Source organism: Maniola hyperantus, chromosome 6 (assembly GCF_902806685.2).
Source record: "Maniola hyperantus chromosome 6, iAphHyp1.2, whole genome shotgun sequence".
Lineage (NCBI taxonomy): Eukaryota > Metazoa > Arthropoda > Insecta > Lepidoptera > Nymphalidae > Maniola > Maniola hyperantus.
Genome location: NC_048541.1, coordinates 8,563,713 through 8,589,278, shown reverse-complemented (window position 1 = coordinate 8,589,278; position 25,566 = coordinate 8,563,713). Strand labels below are relative to the sequence as shown.

Genomic DNA, 25,566 nt, shown 5'->3' with positions numbered 1-25,566 from the left:
ACTGCACACGATGTTCAGTAAGTAAGTATTCAGTAGGTAGAGAGTAGAGACAAACCTGTGGCTCTAAATCTGTTATACACAATCTCTAAACTAAATTAATGGTTTAAATGCAAGTACTTTCCTTTTCCGCAGAGAGCATAATGAAAGGGATAGCAATACATTTGGACTTGTCATTTTAATTTAGTTTGTGGTGTTCAACAGGATAAGCCACAATGCCACTTTTCCATCTATACCTTGACGCATATTGTTCTAAATTCTACACCATCATGATGTCGTCATGGATTCAAGATTCCATAAAGTCCACATTTTTGTTCAACTTTGTGATGGAGTCATTGTGGCGCCTACATTAGGGAAAACTATTTTCCGCGTGCTGAGGCGGTTTTATGAAAATTATTATAAAAGCTATTTTTCTTCGTATTATTTGAAAAAAAATTCTCTTGTGGAAAAAGGTCAAAATTTCGTCAATACTTCAAATATAATATTTTATAGTAATAATATATTATTCATATAGATCAACAGATCAACTTGTGGTTCTTTATGCTAAGTCAATACTCTCACCGCGGCCGGTTAGGAAAGCAGATTCTTCTTAGAAGGCTTATAAATGATAGATTTACGCACAATTAACGTTAACTTGAAAGTTCTACTATTGGGTTTCTAATAGGGATGTTGCCAACTAATCAAATCAGCTAATCTTTATCATGCTTCAAAACGTTTAATATGGGAAAATTTAATAATCAGAAAATATATTTTTTTACATAGGAAACGTCTCCATTCTGTACGACTAATGACTATAGGTAGGGCAAAATGCGTTTTATACATCGATTTTTTATAACATCAAAGACATACTAGAACTGTCAAGTTCGAAGTCACAATACGAGTATCTTATTATTTATTGCAGTAACGAGTATGTACGATGTAATAATAGTCACTAATCCTGAAATCATAGCGCATGAAGCGAAATAAAATGTAGGTATCTAATAGGAATAAATCAGAAGAGCTTTAATTTGTTTCATGTTGACAATCATAAAGCTCATGATGTTTTGGGTCACCAATCAGCATAATGAGTAGATTTTAAGAGCGAAATGCTTGTGCTATGTAGTATGCTAGTAAATGACAACAATTCGAAATAATGTTGCCATCATACGCGCTATTGGGCTATAGGTAGTAGGCAGTGGCGTGCACAGGGTTTGAACCTAGGGTAAGCATTAGGTAGCTAACTACCTATTTAATGACAGGTCATCATGAAAAATGAGCACTAAGCCATTTCAACTAGGGTAGGCAGTGCTTTTATGCCTCTATGATCTGCACGCCACTGGTAGTAGGTACTGTGACTTCGTGTGACTATCAATCATTTATCCGCGAGCTCTACCGATACCACGAAATGCTTTAAACCGACGCGATGCCACTCTCATAATGTATTACGTTTAAATCTGACTTTAAAAGCCTTCTCGCTGCCTCCATTGTGGGGCAAAAGGAACCGCGCAAACATAATAGATTGATGCCGGATCTAGATAAGCGCATATTGAGTTTTATTTTCGCAAAATTCTATCAACGAAACCGCGTTATCGCATTTTCAGGGCTCCCATCCGCTACGCAAATTTATTATTTACCCACGCTTTTACTTCTGATATCATTTTCAAACAGATGACTTTTTCTAATTTCTCCAAAAATCATTTAGCTGATAAGCTTATCAAGTGCAAAGCGATACAATTATTATTTTTAAAAATGTTTTGTGAGAAAAAGAGCAACTACTAAGTTTCTCGCTGGCTCTTCGCAGTAGAATTTTCTTTCCGGACCGGTGGTAGAGTCTGGACATATCCACATATACAAAAGGTCTTTAACTATACCCATGCCAAAAATCACGTCAATCCGTTGTAACGTTGCAACGTGACAAACCAATAAGCCAACAAACAAACACACTTTCGCATTTATAATATGGGTAGTGAAGTATGGGAAGTAAAATGTGGATAGTGATAATATGGTAAGTGATTGTCATAACTTCTTTGCGTGAAACTAGCTACTTTTGTTTTTATTTTCAAACTAAGTACCTATAGTGTATTTTATCACCTACACTATTTTGCTCTCAACTATGTTGTTCTTTTATCGGTAAGTGCGATCCAATTTACGCAGCTTGAGGGAACGGCACTCGGAAGATTGACGTGTGATAAACCTACATTTTACCACGATGCTTACAATACGGCGGGATCATACCACTTCGGGAGCATCATAAATTGGGCTATCAATCAATATCACTTACGTTTCTTCAATTTACGTAGAAATACTTCTTCATTTGTAGGTATCATCATCACCATCACGATCATAACATCACCGGCCTTTATTGCGCACGGGTCTCCTCTCAGAATGAGAAGTGTTCACCATGCTGGTCTAGTGAAAATTTGCAGAATTCACACACCTTTGAGAACATTATCGAGGACTCTCAGGATGCAGGTTCGTCACAATGTTTTCCTTCGCCGTTAAATCAAGGGACATATTTTAATTTCTTAAATGGCACATAATTCTGAAATGTTAGAGGTGCGTTACCGGGATGGAATCCCTGAACTCCCTAATAGAAGGCGGGCGTCTTAACCACTAGGCCATCACCGCTGATAATTATATTTTGTGTACGAATACTGAAAATTTCAAACAATGAATTTTACCGTTGTCATATCAACCGACAGACAGACGTGGCAATCCCTGCATCACACATAGTTTCTTGCAGGGGTTTCAGTTTGTTACCTTTTCACAGCCCAACAGTTTAACCGATTTCGATGAAATTTAGTGCAGAGTTAGCTTACATCCCGGGGAAGGACATAAGCTTTTATAAGGACAAGGGATTTTTAAAAACCTAAATCCACGCGGACGAAGTCGCGGGCATCACCTGGTATAAGATAAAGGCTTCAGTTGTTTCAGAAAGTATCTGTCTATCAAGGTGTATTGCACTCGGTACTTGGTATTTTCTTACAATCTCGGCACGAAGATGCTGGGACAGGACTCATAATGGACCAATATATCAAATGGGATTAAGTATAAATGAGAACAGCGCACAGCCTGGTACTTTGTTGTACGACATGACTCGAATAGGTGGAACAAAATTGTTATTATCACTTTAAAATAAATACACCCTCGAGTATCCTAGGCGAGACATCGTACAATATATTATGTCCAATTATTTTTTATCGCCAATCTCCTCGTCTTTCCGTCTTTTACCTACTTGAGAAGAACAAAATAATATATCCTAATCTATACACTATTAGAGCCCTACCCTTGTGTTAATGAAGCATTATAATAATGTTATTTTATCAACGAAACACTTTTCAATAAGTGTTGTACATACCTACTTAATATTGACAAAGTATATCTACAAATTGCATTATCAACTAAACAGTAATAATAAACTAGTGATTTCCCACGGCTTTGTTTGGCGAAAATATAAATCCTCTTTATTCCCTTACCGAGGAAATTTCGAATAATCTGGCCTCATTTTTTGTCTACACTATGATCGCAACCTCTCTGCAAAAATTCAGCTTTCTAAGGCCAAGGGTTTGGGCTGGGTGTTGACGGGTAAATCGGGAGTGAGCCAGGATTTTTCTTTTTACCTGTTTAGATACTCGTCTTCCATACCTACTTAAATGCTACTAACACTAATTGTGGCCGTATAACAGTTTTGTTCGAACGAATCAAAGAAATAATTTGTATGAATCTACGCATAATCTATGTCCTTGTATGAACTCTTGTCTTCATACGTTTTTGTTATGTGAAAAATACCTTGTCTTCCTAAGTTTTAGCTACATGAAAAATATTTTTTATTGCACTTGAGAGATTTAGATAAAGAAGAGAGAAGTTAAGACAGTGGGCTTTAATAGTGATGATAAATTAAATCCAATGATTACTAATGAAAGTTATCATTTATCAATTATTTGAAAATGTAGGTACTTGTAAATTTTTGTCAGGTAAGGCCAATATTAAGTTATTAAAATTCAAGCAAAGCATCTGCCGTATTATTTCAAAGTAAGAATCCTAATCATCTAAACAGGCTTCTATAATAATTAGAAGCTAACAACCTAGTGTTTACTTTTATCTCAATGTATAAAATAAATAGCACAAGAGGGTAGGTGATAAATACAGAAGTAAAACCAACCAAGTCGAATAATAATTGAATTGTATTGTTCAGCATTGATCTATTTATATTAAAATGAATCTACCACCCGTTTCGCTAAGGTGTTTAGTCATGGAGAAGAAAGGGCAAAGAAACTCCATAACACACATCTTTTAAAAGATTAGAACGTTGAGTAAAGTAGTAGGTACATATTTGGTACACAGTTACAACAGGTAACCTATAAAAGGCAAATGATTACATTACATTATTACATTATAATAAAATATAAGAATACTTAACTTCAGTAAGGTCCGCTGTGTTTGCTCTGGGCTGTCGATACAAGACTGTCCCCTCTCTGTCGAGGTAGGGTACTTTTATAACACTGCCATCGCAAACAAGGCGGATATCGACTATCACATGATCTTATTCATTATTTATTTTAGGTTTGTTGACAAAAGGTATGTTGACACACCCAATTTACAATAATAAAATCAGTGACATTGATGGTCTACGTATTAATAATTTACAATAATAATAAGCGACTTAAATTGTCAGTTTACACAACATTATTATTTCACATAATAGCTATTGCCAACTGTATGTTGACAATAGCTTAATATAATGTCACTCTTAGTATATTGACAATATTTAATTTACAATGAATAATTAGTGACATGTATTGATAATTTATATAATATTATTTTTCATATTTTCATATTCCTAGATACCAAATTAAACAAGAATAAACAATAATAGTTTTACACTATTGTATTGTATGATGACAGTAAGAAACTAGGAACATTGACATTGTATCCGGAAACGGAATAACGATTCTGTTTTAAACATCACAACAAACATTTACTTCAGACTCCCAAGTTTATGATTAGATGAATTTTAGCATAATAATTATGTATCCAATTTTATCGTAATATAACACGGCCATACTGACAAGTACTTCGCTCCCGAAGTACATAGGGAAATACGGAGAGAAAAGAAAAAAAAAATCTAGCTAAGAGCTAAATAAAAAAAAATAACTGTAAGCTAAAAAGATCTATAAGCTACAGCTACCTAGTTTAACTGTCCCTAACTGGCTGCGCCCCATAATTTAATTTTTTTTTTTGTATAATATGTATAGTTTTTTTTTTTAATTATTATTAGTTTTATAAAGCAAGGGGTCTTGTACTAGACTCTTGCCCAGTAGAGGTCATTACTAGACCTCGCTACTTACTGGCACCGTCCGAACAAGCCGTCTAACATTACCAACCAATATTTTTTTTACTTTTTTTATTTTTTTATTGGTACTAGTAATGATTAGTGCCAGCAGCCCTAACTAACTGGCCTAACCGCTACCAGGACATTACTGGAGTAGCACCAATAAGATGTATCACACCAATGGTGTAATACCAGCACTGTCAAGTCAAGCCATTTAACATTACTAACCACTCTTTTTTTTTTTTTTTTGCAGTGGAGCTAGTAATGATAAGCGCCAGGCAGCCTAACTAACTGTCCTAACTGCTACCAGGACATTACTGGATTAGCACCAATAAGATGTATCACACCAATGGTGTAATACCAGCATTGTCAAGTCAAGCCATTTAACATTACTAACCACTCTTTTTTTTTTTTTTTGCAGTGGGTCTAGTAATGATAAGCGCCAGGCAGCCTAACTAACTGTCCTAACTGCTACCAGGACATTACTGGATGTATCACACCAGTGGTGTAATCAAGTCGAGCCATCTAACATTACTAGACCAACAAAATGATTACTTAGTACTAGCAATGATTAGCACCAGGCAGACCTCACTAACTTTGTCCCATTGGGAGTCTTAACATTTTGTCATATTGCGAGTCTTAACATTTTGTCCCATTGGGAGTCTTAACATTTTGTCACATAGTGAGTCTTAACATTTTGTCCCATTGGGAGTCTTAACATTTGTCACATAGCGAGTCTTAACATTTTGTCCCATTGGGAGTCTTAACATTTGTCACATAGTGAGTCTTAACATTTTGTCCCATTGGGAGTCTTAACATTTTGTATCGTATGCCAAAAAAAATTTTTTTTTTCTTTTTTTTTTGTCTGTTCTGCTTCTGTCATTTAGCATAAATTATTAGAATGTTTTATTACAATTCGGCCATCTTGATAAGTACTTCGTTCCCGAAGTACATAGGAAAATAGAAAAATGCAGCCAGTGAACTTAAATGAACAGCGGCAACAAAAGTACCGACATAAAAAAATATAAGATTGCTTCATTCACAAAACGATATTCAATGATTCAATGTCAATGTTACTGTCATAAAAACTAGAATAGCTAGACGTCAGACCAAAATTAGAGTAGAAGAGAATATGTTTTCTTTGTTGATTATGTCTTATAAACAAGTGTACTGTATGTACATCAAACCAACTCAAAACAAGAATAAATTAATAACACGTTGTAACGTAGTTATTTATAAAATTAAATGTTCTGATAGCATCACTAAACAGAAAAAAAAAGTACTTGAGTAGGCACTCTGCTTTACGTTGTTTTAAGAAAAAGAAAATAATTGAATTATTTAAAAAAAAGAAAATTAACAAATATAGTTTATGTTTAAGTTACATAAATCAGAATAAAGTAATTTCTTCAAGTTTCGAGCTGTAAGTACGATGCAATTTTTCAAAAGCAAACTTACTGATATGTTTGTTATTCCTTGTACATCATTATTTCTAAATGATTTAACATTATTTATATACTTTATCAAAAACCGCTCGGCCAATCTGACCCTAACTAGACTTATTCTTATCCAAATAAATTATACCACAACACGTGGTTTATCTAACTAATTAAAAATCTTCTCTGATTCACCTCACAGAAACTTTTTTCATATAAACTATACCACAAAATCGTGGTTTTAAATTTACACTTTTCTTCACACACAACGCACAAAATTGTACTTAGCTTGCTCAACGACGCGACGTTTTCAACCGGCGATGCCACACCAGCACCAAGTGCCACTGACAACAGAGTTGCCCCTCGCTTTGGGATCATCGGGCACCAACATCAAGTGCCACCGACGACAGGCGGTAGCCTGTCGCTTCGAGGAGAAGCCGTATCCACGATTGCTGAAAGCATTTGAAAAGTATTAGTATTTCGACAAGAAAAGAATTATCGTATCCCACTTCTGATGTGAGATTTTTGTATAAAGAAGAGAGAAGTTAAGACAGTGGGCTTTAATAGTGATGATAAATTAAATCCAATGATTACTAATGAAAGTTATCATTTATCAATTATTTGAAAATGTAGGTACTTGTAAATTTTTGTCAGGTAAGGCCAATATTAAGTTATTAAAATTCAAGCAAAGCATCTGCCGTATTATTTCAAAGTAAGAATCCTAATCATCTAAACAGGCTTCTATAATAATTAGAAGCTAACAACCTAGTGTTTACTTTTATCTCAATGTATAAAATAAATAGCACAAGAGGGTAGGTGATAAATACAGAAGTAAAACCAACCAAGTCGAATAACAATTGAATTGTATTGTTCAGCATTGATCTATTTATATTAAAATGAATCTACCACCCGTTTCGCTAAGGTGTTTAGTCATGGAGAAGAAAGGGCAAAGAAACTCCATAACACACATCTTTTAAAAGATTAGAACGTTGAGTAAAGTAGTAGGTACATATTTGGTACACAGTTACAACAGGTAACCTATAAAAGGCAAATGATTACATTACATTATTACATTATAATAAAATATAAGAATACTTAACTTCAGTAAGGTCCGCTGTGTTTGCTCTGGGCTGTCGATACAAGACTGTCCCCTCTCTGTCGAGGTAGGGTACTTTTATAACACTGCCATCGCAAACAAGGCGGATATCGACTATCACATGATCTTATTCATTATTTATTTTAGGTTTGTTGACAAAAGGTATGTTGACACACCCAATTTACAATAATAAAATCAGTGACATTGATGGTCTACGTATTAATAATTTACAATAATAATAAGCGACTTAAATTGTCAGTTTACACAACATTATTATTTCACATAATAGCTATTGCCAACTGTATGTTGACAATAGCTTAATATAATGTCACTCTTAGTATATTGACAATATTTAATTTACAATGAATAATTAGTGACATGTATTGATAATTTATATAATATTATTTTTCATATTTTCATATTCCTAGATACCAAATTAAACAAGAATAAACAATAATAGTTTTACACTATTGTATTGTATGATGACAGTAAGAAACTAGGAACATTGACATTGTATCCGGAAACGGAATAACGATTCTGTTTTAAACATCACAACAAACATTTACTTCAGACTCCCAAGTTTATGATTAGATGAATTTTAGCATAATAATTATGTATCCAATTTTATCGTAATATAACACACTCGAACAAAACTACAATAAACATTCTGTGAACTAGTCTGACTAAATCCCTCTTGAGGGACGACGCAAACGCTTTCAGTTATTCCACCTGAGTGCACCTATGTATATCAAAGAAACGATTTATGCTCATAATATTATTGGGTGTAGACTTCAGAACTAAAACACTGAATATGGATACTTTATAATCATCTAGAATATCTTGAAGTATATACCTATGTGGCATCACCAAGGCCATGTTACCATGACATATTCGCCACCAATCAAGCGTAAAGCTTATGCTAGGAGTAGGGTACGATCTCGTATTAGCCTAACGGTATTTTAACCTACAATCTTCAATTTGGATCACTTCACAGATTCCATGACTTTAGCTATCACCTTTTAATTCAATTCAATGCAATTCAATAACAATGATTATAGGATTTCCATTATATAATACAGTACTACTTTCCTACGTATCTTTTTATGTTTCCATCTTTTAGTTCGCTTTTTACGCAACTGGTTTTTTTTACTTTTTCTGAGGTACCAACAATGATTAAAATAAAACTTAGACGATATACGCAGATTACAAACTTTGTGACTTTAATCCCCACTTGAGAAAAACGTAAAACCCTAATGTCAGCTTGAGTGCGCAAACGTTTCGAGTTATTCCACCTGAGCTTCTATCAAAGGATACGATTTATGCACACCCTTATTGCACTGCCTACATTTTACTGGAATGAAAACCTACTTAATCTTAATTACCTTACACGTTGTGTTTAATTCTTAAAAAAACTAAAGTACAAAACCAGACACATTTGATTCCAGCTGTCTTTTTGAAAACTCCTGATTTTCTTGTCGATACCTTTTTTGAGGGTACGTGGTCTAGTAGTTAAAATGCATATTAATCGATTTTGATGGTTAAGCAACGTTGACCCGAATCGGTAACTAAATAGGTGACTGACCTTGGAGATCCAAATTTAGCCTTTTCGTTTCCTCCGGGTACGGAGAGTATTAATATTAAAATAATAATTAGACAATAGCTTAGTCGAAATCTCGTTCTATTAGTTGAGATGTGCCTATATGCAAATTAACCTGGGAAGCCAACGCAATACTATACCAAGAAAACTACCACCTACCCTTATTAGAAATACAAAATTGTGTTTGTTTGTTGGTTTGTATGTTTGTTGGTTTGTTGGTTTGACCTTCAATCACGTCGCAACGGTGCAACGGATTGACGTGATTTTTTGCGTGAGTATAGATAAAAACCTGGAGAGTGACATAGGCTACTTTTTATCCCGGAAAATCAAAAAGTTCCCACAGGATTTTTAAAAACCTAAATCATCAGCTAGTTGGACAATAACTCTAAAAACCTTAGTCGAAATCTCATTCTATTAGTCGAGATGTCACAGATGTGCCTATGCGGATTAACCTGGGAAGCTAACGCAATACTATACTAAAAAACTCCCACCATTAAGTGGTTAATGGAAGGGGGTCACGACTTCCAGCAATGATGACTACGACGCACGGAGAGAGACCTTAACAGATTATACTTTCTGAACGGTCGTAGAGTCTTAACCTGTATTGAGTGGCTCTAAAGTAGGCATACATGAAATATGAAAAGATATAACTGTCGCGTGTATCTAAATTCTAGCGGCTCCCTATAACTTGTTTGATGTCAGACATATCCCAAAAAACAACATGGCTCTACCAACAGTGTGGCGTCTACATTCAAGCACCTTGGGCCACCAGCATCATCAGTGAGTGATCTGAACTTTGTGTCCCCCCCATTGCCACTTAAGGTGACGCCGTACGCTCGACCGAAATTGCCGGCGCACGTGGGTAACCTGTTTGTTTTTCACCTGACATGGTATGAGAAAGATGAGAGGTACGATGAATTTCCCCAAAATCAAGCGCGCGAAAAGGTTTTAGGAATTTAGATTGGACACGTAGAGCAAACTCTGAGCAGAACTCTCTCAATCATCCGTAACACGCATTGTTTGATGATTTTGGTCTTTATTACTTTGAATTTTGGTATTATTTTGTAAAATAAATTATTAGTTTCAGGAAATACATTATCGCAAATATGAATGAAGCAAACCATAAACAGTCTGTGAACTAGCCTGACTAAATCCTATTTGAGGGAAACGCGAGGCGCGGAGTCGACTTGAGTGCGCAAACCTTTCGAGTTATTCCACCCGAATGAACACAGCGCACGTTCTATCAAAGAAAACGATTTGTACACACCCTTATTTCTATTGCTTTGTCTCTGTTTGTTGAACAAAAACTTGTACTACACACCTTTGACGTGGCTCCTTGATCTACTTTCAATAAAGCCGTCGATTTTTAAGAGAAGTTTATTCGTAGTGCACTCCAAACAAACGTAGTTTGGCTCTCATTTAAATCATCATCATCATCAACAACAAAAACTGATAGACGTCCACTGCTGGACATAGGTCTCTTGTAGGGACTTCTACACGCCACGGTCTTGCGCCGCCTGGATCTAGCGGCTCCCTGCGATGTCACCCGTCCACCTAGTGGGGTTCTAACACTGCGTTTTCCGGTACGAGGTTGCCATTCCTCATTTTAATACTAACCAATTATACTCAAATCCGCACTTGACCAGCGTGGTGGACCATGGCTAAACCCTTCTCATTCTGAAAGGAGGTCCGTTCTCAGTAGTGAGCCAGCGATAGGTTGATCATGATGAAACTCAATGTTACCTCTAGGAACGAATCTGTGTCTTTAGTTTGCCAGATTTCCGTTAAATTATTGATTTCAAGTTATAGAGGCTCAAGGACATGTACATACAGAGCTTTTAACCCGTGTAAAATTAGGTATTTTTATGGAAATGTAACAAACTACCGACACAGATATTGGTTTCTAAAACGTGTCTTCAAAATTTCTTCGAATTTGATTGGTTAATATTCAAATACTAAGTTTGTATGGAGAGCGCTGCAGAGTATGATAGGGAAATCCAAAATATAGGCCACAAGGCCCGACCCAAATAAACATTATGCCAATGAACTGGTTAAGGACAATAAACAATACAATTGATTGGAAATTGTTTTATTTATACAAGAAAAAATAAATATAAAAATTCAAATTGCTGGCACAAATATTCCGAATTTCCGCACTACATTTTTTTCTCTTATTTTGCGTATGTGACGCGCCTACTGATAAATACCAATGTTTTTATCTTATCTATCCAGTCATATAAAATCCAGTACGGACAGCGTTCGCTAGTAATGAACTTTTTCCAAGGTAAGTATTTTGAACGCGATTAATGTGACAGCTCTTGGTAGCGACCGTAAACCGACACGATCGTTCTATAAATTGCATCAGCTAATTTTGCGGGGAAAATTGACCAAATAAATAATTTCGCAATTATAATATTAATATTAGTATGGATATACGAAAATAATATATTTATCTTTGACGGTGAAGGAAAACATCGTTAGGAAGCCTACATGAGAATTCTCTGTAATGTTCTCAAAGGTGTGTGAAGTCTGCAAATTCACACTGGGCTAGCGTGGCGAACTATAACCAACAACCTTTTCATTCTGAGAGGACCAGTCTCCTCTCAGAATGAAAAGGGTTTAGGCCGGAGATGGTTTAATCATGATGATGATGATGATTCTGTTCTAGTAGACTATAGGCTAGCTAGACTAGACCCATGGACTAAATTAGTTCCTTGCTTTTTGCATTCATAGTAAAGCTGTAAGTAGGTACATAACCCAGTACTTCTGATTTTCCATCGGTTATCTACCCCATTTCGGCAATTTTTTGCGACCTCTTTCCTGATAAGAATTTTATGACTAAAATTAATTATTATTTGAAATAAAACGTTTCCTGTAAAAAGGAGATTAAGAATATTTTTATATAAAAAGGTACATAACAGTTCAGTGTACATATCTTGGAATCCTTTGCCAACATTACGTTACTTTATGAACTTTCGTTATTATCTTCTCTAAAAGATCTCCTTTTGGCGGAATTTCATATATGTACCACCGACGCTATAACACTTCCAGGTGGGTTAAGCCGCCATACTAGTACTTATAAGTAGCGACGATGGATGGTCTCCAGACGGCTAGGACTATCCTTGATTAAAGCTTGGAATAATAAACGACGAAACAATCTTCTTTCGTCGCGCATCGTTGGTTTCCTCAGAGCAAACTAATATTGAAACATGCTAATGAAACACCGCAGTACCGATTTTTAATTCCCATGCGCCGAGAGCTTTAATATTAAAACGCTTGCTTTATACGTTAAATAAATAATATATTACAAGTAATAGGTAATATTTTATTTCTTTATTATATAATGCAGATACTAATATGTATTATTCTCCTATAATATAATTCAGTATGTACACTAATAAGTACTAAATAAATACTGATGGAAAACCACGAAACAAAGGTAGTTATAAAAAAAAATATTGCAAGCAACTTAAATAATAAGGTACCTTTGGTGTCGTACAAAGCGTACAACCCAAGTTAGTTACATAAGTCACAGTACCTAAGAGGTCTGGTCTGAAAGAAACGCACTGTAATTTTGCTCTCAAGGAAGCTGGCTGTACCTAATTACTCTTATTCAGTACGCGGCCGAAAATAATGTGTGACAATACATTGTATACAATGACATAATGACATTTCGGCTTTGTAGAGCGTTGTCTCTGTCACTCATACCTATATGACGTTTTGTCAGTCTCAACGACATAGACAGTTCTCTACAAAGCTATCTCCTTGTAAAGGTCGATGTACATTACTTTCGGCCGCGTACTGTACATGCCTTTGAAGAACGGACAGTTTCAATTTTGCTAGTTTCTAGACAAAAACTGTTCTGAGTACATTGACTATGAAGTTTCTATTCAATCCAAGAGCGCTGTCGTTGATATTCAACTCAAATATGATTTTGTGGGTCGATTTCGGGAAACTTTCAAATAATCCTGATCCATCGTTACATAAAACTTGTAAGTTGTTCGCGTCTCAACGGATAATCGAGTTTATACTTGGAAGGCCGCCATCAATCATTTATCGGGCTCTCTCGCGGATGGATCTGTACGGTGCTACGCGGAAAAACTTTAAAGTGGTCCCTGTTACTGTGACGTATCGCGCACTTGATCATTTGCTCTACCTACTTGAATTACAAGTTTATCATTCAAGTCATCATAATGCGTGAATAAACCTCATGTTATTGCATAAACTGAATTTTTGTAATACTTTTGTACGGTGTGTATCGGTTTTCGGTACAGAGCACAAGGCACATAGCTCGCGCATCGTGGAAATTATATTATGATACTTAAGTAGGTACTTACCTTTTTTAAGAAAATCAAACTTCCCAGGGATTTTTAAAAAACCGGTGATATAGGTACCTACCAGGACTAAGTTTCGGGCATCAGCTAGAAAATAATGTTTGTCTGTCTGTCTGCATGTTACATAATTATGCGTTCTGACATCGTTCATCTGATTGAGTTGTAACTTAGTACAGTTGTTGTCGGGCCTTGCAGGACATCCGACAGGTATCCGACATAGCTAGTGCCATCAACAAAACGTTCTGTGTGAGTCGCATTGCAAATAATTGCAATCCATGCCGGGCACTATCTTTTTTTTTTAAATAAAATTTATAATAGGTACTAAAAATAGAGCTGCTTTTTCGAACAAACATATTTTTACGTAGCCTACAATGGCAATTATAGCAGAAAGTATTATCTTCAAGTGCCCAACGTATCATGTTACTGTTTCAGCATTCTTTTGTTATCCGCAAATATGTCAGGCTCAGTGCCGACCTCTATTCATATCCGTTTTGCATATATCTACTTAATATACTTGCAGGCGACTAAGTTGTGTCCACAATTATTTTGCAGTAAGAAATTCTCATTTCTGACAGACACTATTTGTCTGTCCAAGTACGTAGATACTACGACGTTTATGTTTACAAAATTTTATGTTTTAAATTTTTGTGATGTCTGATGTAGTTGCACATGATAAGTTCTAAAATCAGATTTTACAGTGAGCATTTGAAACTTAAAACTGAGGTTTGTCGCTTAGCGCGTTTTTTTTCTGTTTGTAGCAAATTTGTACCAAAGAAACAAGGAAACAAAACATATTTGGACTTACATTTTGTGTAAGTAGATACGTTAAATAACGCAGATAAGGTACTTGATATTTTCTATCATAGATTATTTTTATTAAATATTTAACATTGATTCACCAATAAACTTAACCCCTACGCCCGAACTGCACTTTTTATATATTATATACAGCGCTGAAATCGATAATCCGACAAAGCGTGCATGTGAAGCAGGCCACAGGGATGCAAATAACACAAAAGAAGTAAAGAATCGATGTAGATAGCTCCTCGTATGAGTGTTTTATGAGCACTTAAGTGGCTTCCAGACGAGGGATGTTTAGAACTCCGGCTCGCGAGTAGAGCATCGGGATCGAGGAGCCTCCACTCCAAACATGACAATGTCAGATTTGATCGCGACAGAGGACACTTTTATGAGCGGTTAAAAGTTTATGAAAACGGGTAGGTACAATGTTTTCAAAATACCGTTTTATACACAACAATTCGCTCGTAAAATAAATGTATGTCGTGAAAATGTTAACCGGATAAATGAAAAAATGAAAAATGCTAAAACTATGCAGGGAGCCTTAAACCATAAAAGCGTGAGCCGTATTAAAATCAAAACAATGTCTACAGTGATTTTTTGGTAAACATCGGCTCTTTTACTATTTCACTGCATAGATTAAGTTATGATTTTCGTTTTTGAGTTCAATAAATGTATGAATTGTCTAAAGAGGATGTTTGTATAAAGAATGATACGTAAGACCAAACTAAAAACTAACTGAAGACCTTTTTCGCATGTCAAACATCAGTTTTTGAAAATGTTTTGCTGGTAGCTGAAAAACTACTTTTTGCAGCTAATCGCTTTTAACACGACTGGCCAATAAATGAGTGTAATGTTTTCAGTGTTCATGTATGTATGTATATATGTGAGTTTATTAATTCCGATATAGCTTCTAACAGCCTAAACAAATTAGATGTATGGGGTAATGTTAAAATCCTTCCACGTCACATCAACCCAAGTAACACAGGTATTAATTTTAATTAAATTTAAAAGAAACATCATTTTAAATGGTTTTTTTACATTTTAGTTCGTTTTTTGGTATGGCGCGCGTGTTAAAAATAGGACGGCAGATAAAACAAATTAAGTAGTTTAATTCTAAATTCAAAATAAAGACGATCTACGATGATGTAGGTACATAATAAATATCTAAAGTTCGTGAAAATTAAATAAGAAAGAAATAGAAATTTATTTTCGTATGCAAAGGCGACAATATTCTGAGTTTCACTGCAAAGAGCCCTTTTGAAAGCTCTAACAATACAGCATCGCAAAAATTAAATTACGGTGAATCCCGACAGGTTTCAATTTTCAAAAAGCTCGGTAAACTTGAGACGGCGAAACTTATTGCTTTTTATGGAATGTTATTGCATTCTGCTGCTACTGAAACCCTTAAGTTTACATTAGTTATATTTTACTCTTCTTGTTTTAAAGTATCTCAAAATATGATAAAACTAAAAGTAAAAAAACAAAGTGTAAGTATTTTTACTAACATTCATTTGAGTCTGTCTTACTGAAGAGCTTTGTACACGCATCAAAAGTATGCACGACACGCTTTGATTTCAAAGTAAACCTATGCAAACAAAATGTTTAACTTTAATAATATACTTAATATAACCTTTAGCTGAGTGCATTCGTTAATCTAAAGAGGTATAACTTAGAGTGTTCGAAGTAAATTGAGAAAGCATTTTCAGCACATGATTAATCCACGCGGATAAAATTGTAGGTTTAAGCAAGTTTTAAAAATATTGCATGTTAGCTTAAATATTAATGCCATGTTGGGAGCATCATTTAATGTAACAAAAAATTGTTAAATCACTTGACTCTCAAATAGAGATATCAAGCATTAATTTATGGTTGAATTTATGTTTTCTTACACTATATCTTTTATTTCTTACCTTTTTGTTTCTGTTAGTTCTAAGTTCTTTTGCACGACTTATCCATCTAAATTTGCATACTGTAGCCGCCTACAATTTGAATTATATGATAACTTAGCACCTAGGATTTTAATAGTTTAATTTTTAGGGTTTTTTGTATGATTCTGTTGGTGGTTCAATAAAAAAAATGTTTCTCTATATATATATATATATATTGCTCACAAAATCATGTGCACAACTTGTTGGTATCCATCTGTAGAATTGAAATCCAAAATAGAGATATATTATTTGTAACGTGTTATATTCTAAAAGAAATCTTTCCTTTTAAATGTACAGAAACTTTCAAGAGTAAACAACTTAATTTGGCAACAAATTTCCGTAGCCTTTGAAACTGAAGAGAGAACAAGAAACCTAGCAGATACTAAGTAACGTAAATAGAAACTGTTAATTTGAAACTGCAAAAAGTGTCGCGAGACCGTAGCAAGAGACAAATTAGAGGGAATGGAATATAGTTTACTTAAAGTTAAACTTATTACGGTCCTCGAGGAACAAGCACTCGGGAGGCTCGGTCGGCGCGCGGGTCAAGTGCCCAATTTGTCACCCGCGCAAACTTCCGACTACTTCGGCCGGTCCCCGTTCGATTCCATTAAACTTTCAAGACCTTTTGAAGCTATTTTCTTGTTTGAATCACGATTTGCCTAATTCATTCCTTACCTTCGTAACTAAGTTCTGGTTACCGGGAAACTTTTACTTAAATTATTATTAAACCATTATTTTCCTCGTTGCATACATTTGAGATCGGCAGTCAAATGAAATAATTCGTTTTAGTACCGTTCATTTTTGTTCTAAGGCATCCGCCACTTGGTATGGAGTGACGACGGAAATCCAAATAAAAGTCTCCCTGGGATACTTACAATGCGCTATCATAAAAATTAAATTACGGTAAGAGTTTCTCTCTAAGTGCGCGCCATTTCAGTAGACCCCAGGCGCGCGGGGAGCCACGCCACATCAAAGCGGCTCATTCTGCATCGAGTTCTCGCACAAATCAAATTTAGCCGCTCTCTTCTTTTGTTAGGGATGCGAAACGCAACTTTGACCTGAACTGTAGGTACATCTACTAATACCTACTTCTGAAGTGTGACTTAAATGTAACTTGACTTTTTCAGATTTCTAAAGGAATCGGAAGGAATTCAGCATCTTTAAATCAAGTATTCTTAGCATTACAGTTTTTTTTGTCTTTCTGTGGTTTTACAAATATCTGTATTAATTGTGTAGTCTAGTCTTAAAGCTACACGCTCTTAATGATTTACATACAAAGCTTTGAGCCCGTGTAATTGTGAATTCTTTACGAAAATCTAAGCATACCATAGACAATAGATAAGTAAGTATTTGTTTCTAAAACTTATCTAGAGAATTTCATTGAATTTGATTGCTTAGTGTTCAGATGAGTTTGTATGGAGAGCGCTGGGGAGCGCGCTTCGTAAAATTCTTTTGTTCATTATATTTAGCATAGCCGTTTACCATAGTTACCTACACACTTTATAAAATCGGCTTCGCTTAGCACGTCATGTTTTTTAGAATTCTTGCACATGAAAGTTACTTAAATCGACGACGGAAAAAAAATAGTAGCGGGCATTTACACTTCTATATCATTGTAACGTAAACAAAGCCTTATTATTGTATAGCGACGGTGGAGGTGCTTATCCGGAAATCAAGTGGCTAAATTGTCAACGGCCGTAAACTTGCAGCCGCGAACTTGTTCGCTCGGTGCAATTCGATTAAACTTCAACGCAAGTACTAACACAAGAGTAGGGCCTACTTAACTAAACTCGGCTGTACATTTACCGAGGAAATTTAATTAGCTTAGGTAGTCATCACGGGAGAGAACTGTGATGTTAGTAACACAATTTGCCCTTGTTTTGTAGTAATGTAATTCTATTTAAACCAAAAATTACTCAAATTCAAATTCTATGTGGATAATATCTTGTGAAACTGGGTTGCGCAACAGAAATTACGTGTAGCGATAGAGTCAGAAAAATAGTGGCGTGAATAATAACAAATCAGTCAATAAAGATTTAGTATGTGTAGGTATGTATACAAGTGGCTGGATGAGGAAGGCTGAGGACCGGGTGTGGAGGCGCTCTTTAGGGAAGGCCTATGTCCAACGTCCAGACGTAGGAGGGCGCCTCTGTGCCAATGTTTACATCAGCTGTGTTTTTAAAATAAATTTTAAATTGTAAAAGTTCAATAAATCATCTGTAAAGTTATAGAAAATGTTTTTCAAGTGACGATTCACCAGGATAATTGTGGATAGTGATGGAAAATGACTGTGAATGACGTAAAAACGAAAAATATGTCTGCAGTGCTTTATAACGGTTAAGCAACATACAAATATTGTGAAGAATTTGAAAATTGACGACTGGAAAACGAAAGTATTTGTAGTTCTACGAAGAAAGTGTGGAAAGTGACGGAAAATTACTGTAAACGACGAAAAAACGAAAATATACAGTGCTAGAAAACGGTTGAACAACAGACAAACTTTGCGAAGAATTTTAGCAAACAACTGACGATTGGAGAACAAAAGTAATTGTGGGTTTAGTCCTACAAACGAACAGTGAGCGAAAGTTACTATATATTTAGTGATGCAATTGTGTATTTAATAAAAACACTACCTATTCATTCAAAATTGCAAATCATCAAAATAATATGTAGTTAACGCCATCTATGACAACTGATGCGGACTAACTTGTTAAATGCCATCTAGTGTTATCTGACTGAACTGCTAGCAACGGTCTAATAATAGTTTCGACATACTACAGAAGAGGGCAGTAGGTGTGTTGGCTAGATTATTTATTTTATTTTATTAGAAGTCTTGTTTATCGATTTCTATCATGGAGGAAATTAAAGTTTTAATTCAAGGGATGAAAAATGACATTGACTCAAAACTTATTGCAATGGAATTGCAACTGTCCCAAATGGAAGACAAAATTTCGAATAAGGTTAATTCACATATGAATAAAAAATTTGAAGACTTGAATCGTGACTTGCAGGACCTCTGCTCAAGATCAGACAATCACGAGAAAAGGCTATATTATTTAGAAAAAGCCAGCGTTGAGAGAAATTTGGTCTTCTTTGGAGTTACTGAAAATGAAAAGTCTTATTTCGACTTACTTAACACCATGATCAATATTATTGGCCAAAAAATTGGAGTTCCTGTCCAGGAGTTGGAGATACAATCTGTCAAAAGACTTGGTAAAAGAAATAGTAAGCCCAGACCTGTTTCTGTAGTTCTAACAACTTTGGGATCTAAAATTAGCATTTTAAAAAACAAAAAACGACTTGACGGCACTGGTATCCACGTATCTCAAGAATTCCCAGTACCTATTTTGGAAAAAAGAAGGATGTTGAAAACACAGTTAAAGACAGAACTAGAGAAAGGAAATGTGGCATATTTAAATTATGACAGGCTCATAATTAAAGAGAAACCAAAAAGTAACACTCAAAAAAAGAGACAATTGTCAACTTCGCCGATACAAACCTCAAATAGAACAGCAAGTCAAAATAAAAATGATTCAACGATGGCACAAAGTCACAGCAACTGGAAGAATAACCACACACCTCAAAATACAGCCAAGAAACATAGGACATACCAAAATACCATGCATGCATATGTACAGCACTCAAATGAAGAATGACAGACAAAGGCCCCCCCAACCAATGAAAATAGAATAAACAAAATAAACAAACATAACACAACTTCTTCTCCAATCCGGTTGGTTCCCGTGGAGAAGTATAACCAATGCCCCCCAAGGAAGAATAATAGAATATCACCAAATAAGTCCATCAAAAATCACACTAATTCATCATGCAAACACTCCTTGCTCTACATTGCAGCCCTCAATGTACGAACTCTACTATCAGACAGCAGGCTCACAGAATTGGAGTTTGCAATTAAAAATCTCAATTGGGACATAATAGGCTTGAGTGAGGTAAGGAGAGAGAGTGAAATAATTGAAGAGTATTCAGAATACATTTTGTACCATACCTCGGCATCTAAGGGGAGAAATGGGGTTGGATTTCTATTAAAAAGTAATCTAAAAAAATTTATATTAGGTTTTAAACAATTTTCTGACAGGGTTGCAACACTGGAGATTCAAGCAACAGAAAACGAGGTATGGTCCATCATTCAAGTTTACGCTCCCACAGAGTACTGTGAAAAGGAAGAAATCGAAAGTTTTTACGAGTCAGTAGAGGCCGCTCTAGATTCTGTGAACTCACCCAACCTTATCGTACTCGGGGATTTTAACGCGCAGATTGGAAAAATACAAAAGGGGGAGGAAGGAGTACTGGGTAGGTACTCAGGCGGTAAGAGAAGCCCTCGAGGCCAAAAACTGGTAGAGTTCGCATTGGAGCACAATCTTCGGATACTCAATAGCTTATTCAAACGGAAGACACATAAGAAATGAACCTGGCGGTCTCCAGATGGAAAGCACTTCAACGAGATAGACTATATATTAACAAACTGTACAAAACAAATACAGAACTTTGACATTATAAACAATTTAAATTTTAACACTGACCATCGAATGATTAGATGTAAGATAAAAATACAATTAAAGAAAAGCAGGAAATTCATTAAACCTGGTAGGTGTACAACAAGTTTGCCGAAGGTTTCTGAAGAGTGTGAGAAATACTGGAGACATAGACTCATGCAGTCTCTACAACTTACAGACAATGTACAAGAACAGTATAATCATATAATGAGTGAAATGGAAAGCTTATTAAGAGAGATACCGAAGCAGAAAAAAGGAAGGAATAAGTATGCCAACCAGGAAACCATAAATCTCCTACGAGAACGGAAAGAACTCTTTAAAGAAAGAAAAACCAAAGAAATTAGGCAAAAGATAACTCGAATAAGCAAACAAATAAACAGAAATATCTTACAAGAAAAAAGGAGACAAAGACAGCAAACATTTGAGAACTTTATATCCAAAACTGGAGCCATAAAGAAAGCATATAAAGAACTAAGTGATAAGATCGAATGGGCAACAAATTTAAAGAATAAAAAGGGGAGTATATTATTCAAACGGCCAGAGATAATTAAGGAAGCAACAGAATTCTATAAAAATTTATATGAAGACAGCCGAATAGTGGACCAGACTAATGTACTCCCAACTTTACACCCCGTCGCCAACGAGCCCGAAAGATCTCATGATACTCTACCTATAACAGCGTCTGAGGTAGAGCATGCTATAAAAACTCAAAAGAATGGCAAAACTCCTGGAAACGACCAAATCTCGAATGAGGTGTTAAAATCGTTTCTTAACGCTTTACGAGAGCCGCTTATTTCTCTTTTCAGTCGCATCTTGAACACGGAACTGACGCCTGACCAGTGGTCAGAATCCATCATAACACTTTTGTTTAAAAAAGGTGACAGAGACGAGTTGGGCAACTATAGGCCGATTAGTCTTATGTCCAATATTTACAAAGTTTTTGCTAAAGTGCTCTTGAATAGAATGACTAATACGCTTGATGAACAGCAACCATGCGAGCAAGCTGGCTTTAGGAAAAAATTCTCCACGGTAGACCATATTCAGGTAGTGACTCAATTAATAGAGAAGGCAAACGAATATGACATAAAGATGTACATGTGTTTTATCGACTACAAAAAAGCCTTCGACTCTATCGATAGAAATAAAATATGGTCGTCATTACTAGAACAAGGTGTCTCTCAAAAATACATAAGTATAATCAAAAGTGTATATTCTAGATGCCGAGCAAGAATTAGACTGGAAAGAGAAGGAGCTGAATTTCCCATCAAAAGAGGAGCCAGACAAGGGGACCCATTATCACCAAAAATTTTCACTGCAGTCCTAGAAAGCATTTTTAGAAACCTGGACTGGGAGGAAAAAGGCCTAAGGATTGATGGCGAGTTCCTTAGTCATCTACGTTTTGCAGACGACATCGTCGTATTCGCGGAAAATGCATCGGATCTCAACGTGATGGTAGAGGAACTGGCAAGGGAGAGCAAGGAAGCTGGCCTACTATTAAACAGTTCCAAAACAAAAATCCTTACGAATGCAGAATGGGTGGACATCAAAGTAGCGGGGGAAAAGATAGAATACGTAAAAGATTATGTCTACCTAGGGCAGTCTGTGTCTTTTGAAAGCTGTACAGAGAAGGAGATACAGAGAAGGATTGCCATCGCTTGGAAAAAATTTTGGAGCTATAAGGAGATAATGAAAAACAGGGAAATAAAAGTCCATATAAAAAAGAAACTATTTGAGGTCGCGATATTGCCATGTTTGACATATGGATGTCAAACGTGGGCTCTAAGGAAGGAAGAGGAAGAGAAACTAGCAATATGTCAAAGGAAAATGGAGAGAAGTATGTTGGGACTAAAGATTAAAGATAGAGTAAGAAATAAAATGATTCGGAGGATGACCAAACTGACAGATGTAAGGAAAATTATTATAAAATTAAAATGGAAATGGGCTGGACATATTTGTAGGTTGGATAAGATGAGATGGACAAAAAAGGTGACTGAGTGGGTTCCGAGAAACAGAAAAAGGAAAAGAGGACGACAAAGAAAGAGATGGCGGGATATTTTTGCCCAAATTGTAGGACCGGACTGGATGAGGAAAGCTCGAGATAGGGAGCTTTGGAGAGATTTGGGGGAGGCCTACGCCATTGAGGCGACTAATGCGTGACTGAATATATTACTATATATAAGGGACTTAAATATAACATATAAACATAAATTTTGACATTAGAAACTGATTTTATTATGACGATGAATGAACTGATATATTTTTATGAATTGATATGGTTTCGAATACGATGAATTTATGATCAAAATGATGTAAAAATAAATAAATTATTGTAATAGGAGATATAATTGGAATTAACGTATTAGACAATAAAGGCTTTTTTATTTTATTTTATTTTATTTTATTTTATTTTATTTATTTTTATGTCCAACGTCCACGGGCTGTTGATGATGATGATGATGTATACAAGAATTCTAAAAAGATTGTAAGTCGGTAATATTCGATGTAATAATTTTAGACTATTTTCAATAGATAATGCATATACAGGCTGAAAAAAATTATAACATTTTACATTTTTAGGAAATGATTTAGTAACTTATAGCCTCAAGGGTCAAGTAGGTAGTAGGTACCACCTAAGACTATAAGATTGACTAGAGGATTTGGGATCGATGGTGTAGCGTGCTCTCCGAAGTCTGAATCCGGTTACCAAATTGGGGTCGTAATCGATTGATATGCGTTGTCACAACTAAGGATAATCGATCTATCTATTATTCAGTATTCATCAGTGAGCCCGTGATGGTTGACCATAACGATGATGATGACGATTCCTTGTTGAGTCGATTAAAAAATATTAAGTGCAAAACGGCTCAGATGTGAGTCTGGTAGATAAAAAATACAACAAGCCAACGGGATTTCAGGTTGTTACAGTTGGCTGCTTATTTTCTAAGTTAGATTGAATGGAAGTTTCCGAGCTCACCTCAATATAAGCATATGCGATAAAAACCAAAACCGCCGCCGAAGGCATATTCTTATTACGTCTTTATTTTTTATAGCCCGCCAGCCATAAAATATAAGGCTTTAATATTATAGGCTCTACATAACATAACATGTAATAAGCCAAATTGTGAATGTTTTGCGGAAATTAATGTTATATAAAAATTAATATTATGTCTGTTTGTCTGTTCGTCACCTATGCGTTCGCGTATCGTTGATCCAAATGATCAACTTTGTACTTTATGGACTTCCAGAAAGGTTTCTGGTATTCGCATAACAACGCATGCCGAGCATTAGCTACAAGTAGTTAATTACAAAATATAAAAATTTGCTTGAAATTACAAATAGATATTTATTTAAAATAATTTTTATACTATATTTAAAATAATTATAGAAAATAAGTGATTAATTATTATGATAAGTAAAAGGCTGCACTCATAATTACGTGTTAGGTAATGTTTTGTTACATAATAATATTTTCGCTTTGAATACTGGATAATTTTATTATCTTTCATACGAGTGAGATACTCGATTACGTATACGGTTATTTAATAAACCAGTGACCAAATAACTGAACAATGGAACACGGGTATGTGGTCAGAATGGAAGTGCAGGTGAATGAAAGGAATGATAGACATTTGTCCCTTTCCCTATTATTAATACCCTGATAAAGAACTGCTATTTTCCATTGTCATAGAAAACATCTTGCTCCTTTTTAGATATTTTAGACCTTATTCGTTTCCTAATAGCAATTTATTCATAATTTATATTTAAATTTATCTGAGAACTAAGTAATTGCTCAGAGAACAGATGAGGGATGTTTAACTTTAATAACTTCACAACTCTTCTAATAAATAAGCGACATCTCTTGTAGACGTTATTCTATAATAGCATTAACTTTGGTAAAAACGATACTATACTTAGTGACGAAAGTTATTAGCTCTTTTAGAGTTTAACCTTTTATAATTTCTAAACCTTACCTTCAGACAGAAAGAGGCGGTCAGAATCCGCCGACTGGTCAGGGGCCGGACGATGTCGGAGAGTGACGTGCAAGGAGGGCCCTCGAGGAGGCACCTCCGGCGGTGCAGGTTCCGGAGGGGACTCACACTCACGCTCGCTTTGAGCTCCACTTGAGGGGCCTTCAATAAAACACAAGGTTTATCAACATTATTGATTAAATATGATATTTCTTTATAAGCTGCAATTTCTAAATTAATACCTTCAAGGTAACAGTGAATAGGCAACTTCTAAGCAAGCGGGCTACAACCTAGATCTAATCATTGCTTTTTTAGTCATGATTGTCGTCAGGTGTAAGCTTATCATTAACATAAATCAAATGTTAACATACTTTTTCCTTAAATCACATTGTCCAATATAATACAAGGCAAGTTATGGATACTCAGTTCGTGTGTAGCAATGTATTTTTAAACGGGGATTGTAGTAAGAAGATTGTTATCTGTTTCGTTCAAAAAATCATACTGTAGTAAATTTTTTAATCAAATGGTAAATTTCTTTTCTTTTTACTGCGTTTCTAATGTGGTCTGACAAATTATTAACTTATAGA

General features: G+C 35.3%; 1 protein-coding gene across 6 annotated transcripts in view; it reads right to left on the bottom strand.

The window, feature by feature from the left end:
* Positions 1–25,566, bottom strand: part of Ten-a (tenascin accessory) — a 411,424-nt gene that overhangs the window by 256,983 nt on the left and 128,875 nt on the right. For 3 of the 6 annotated variants that reach the window (XM_069499423.1, XM_069499424.1, XM_069499425.1), the window contains exon 5: positions 24,983–25,141. The exons of the other annotated variants lie outside the window; for them this stretch is intronic. In XM_069499423.1, coding sequence (XP_069355524.1) covers positions 24,983–25,141 — 159 coding nt within the window. The remainder of the gene's footprint in view (positions 1–24,982; positions 25,142–25,566) is intronic. 6 annotated transcript variants of the gene reach the window in all.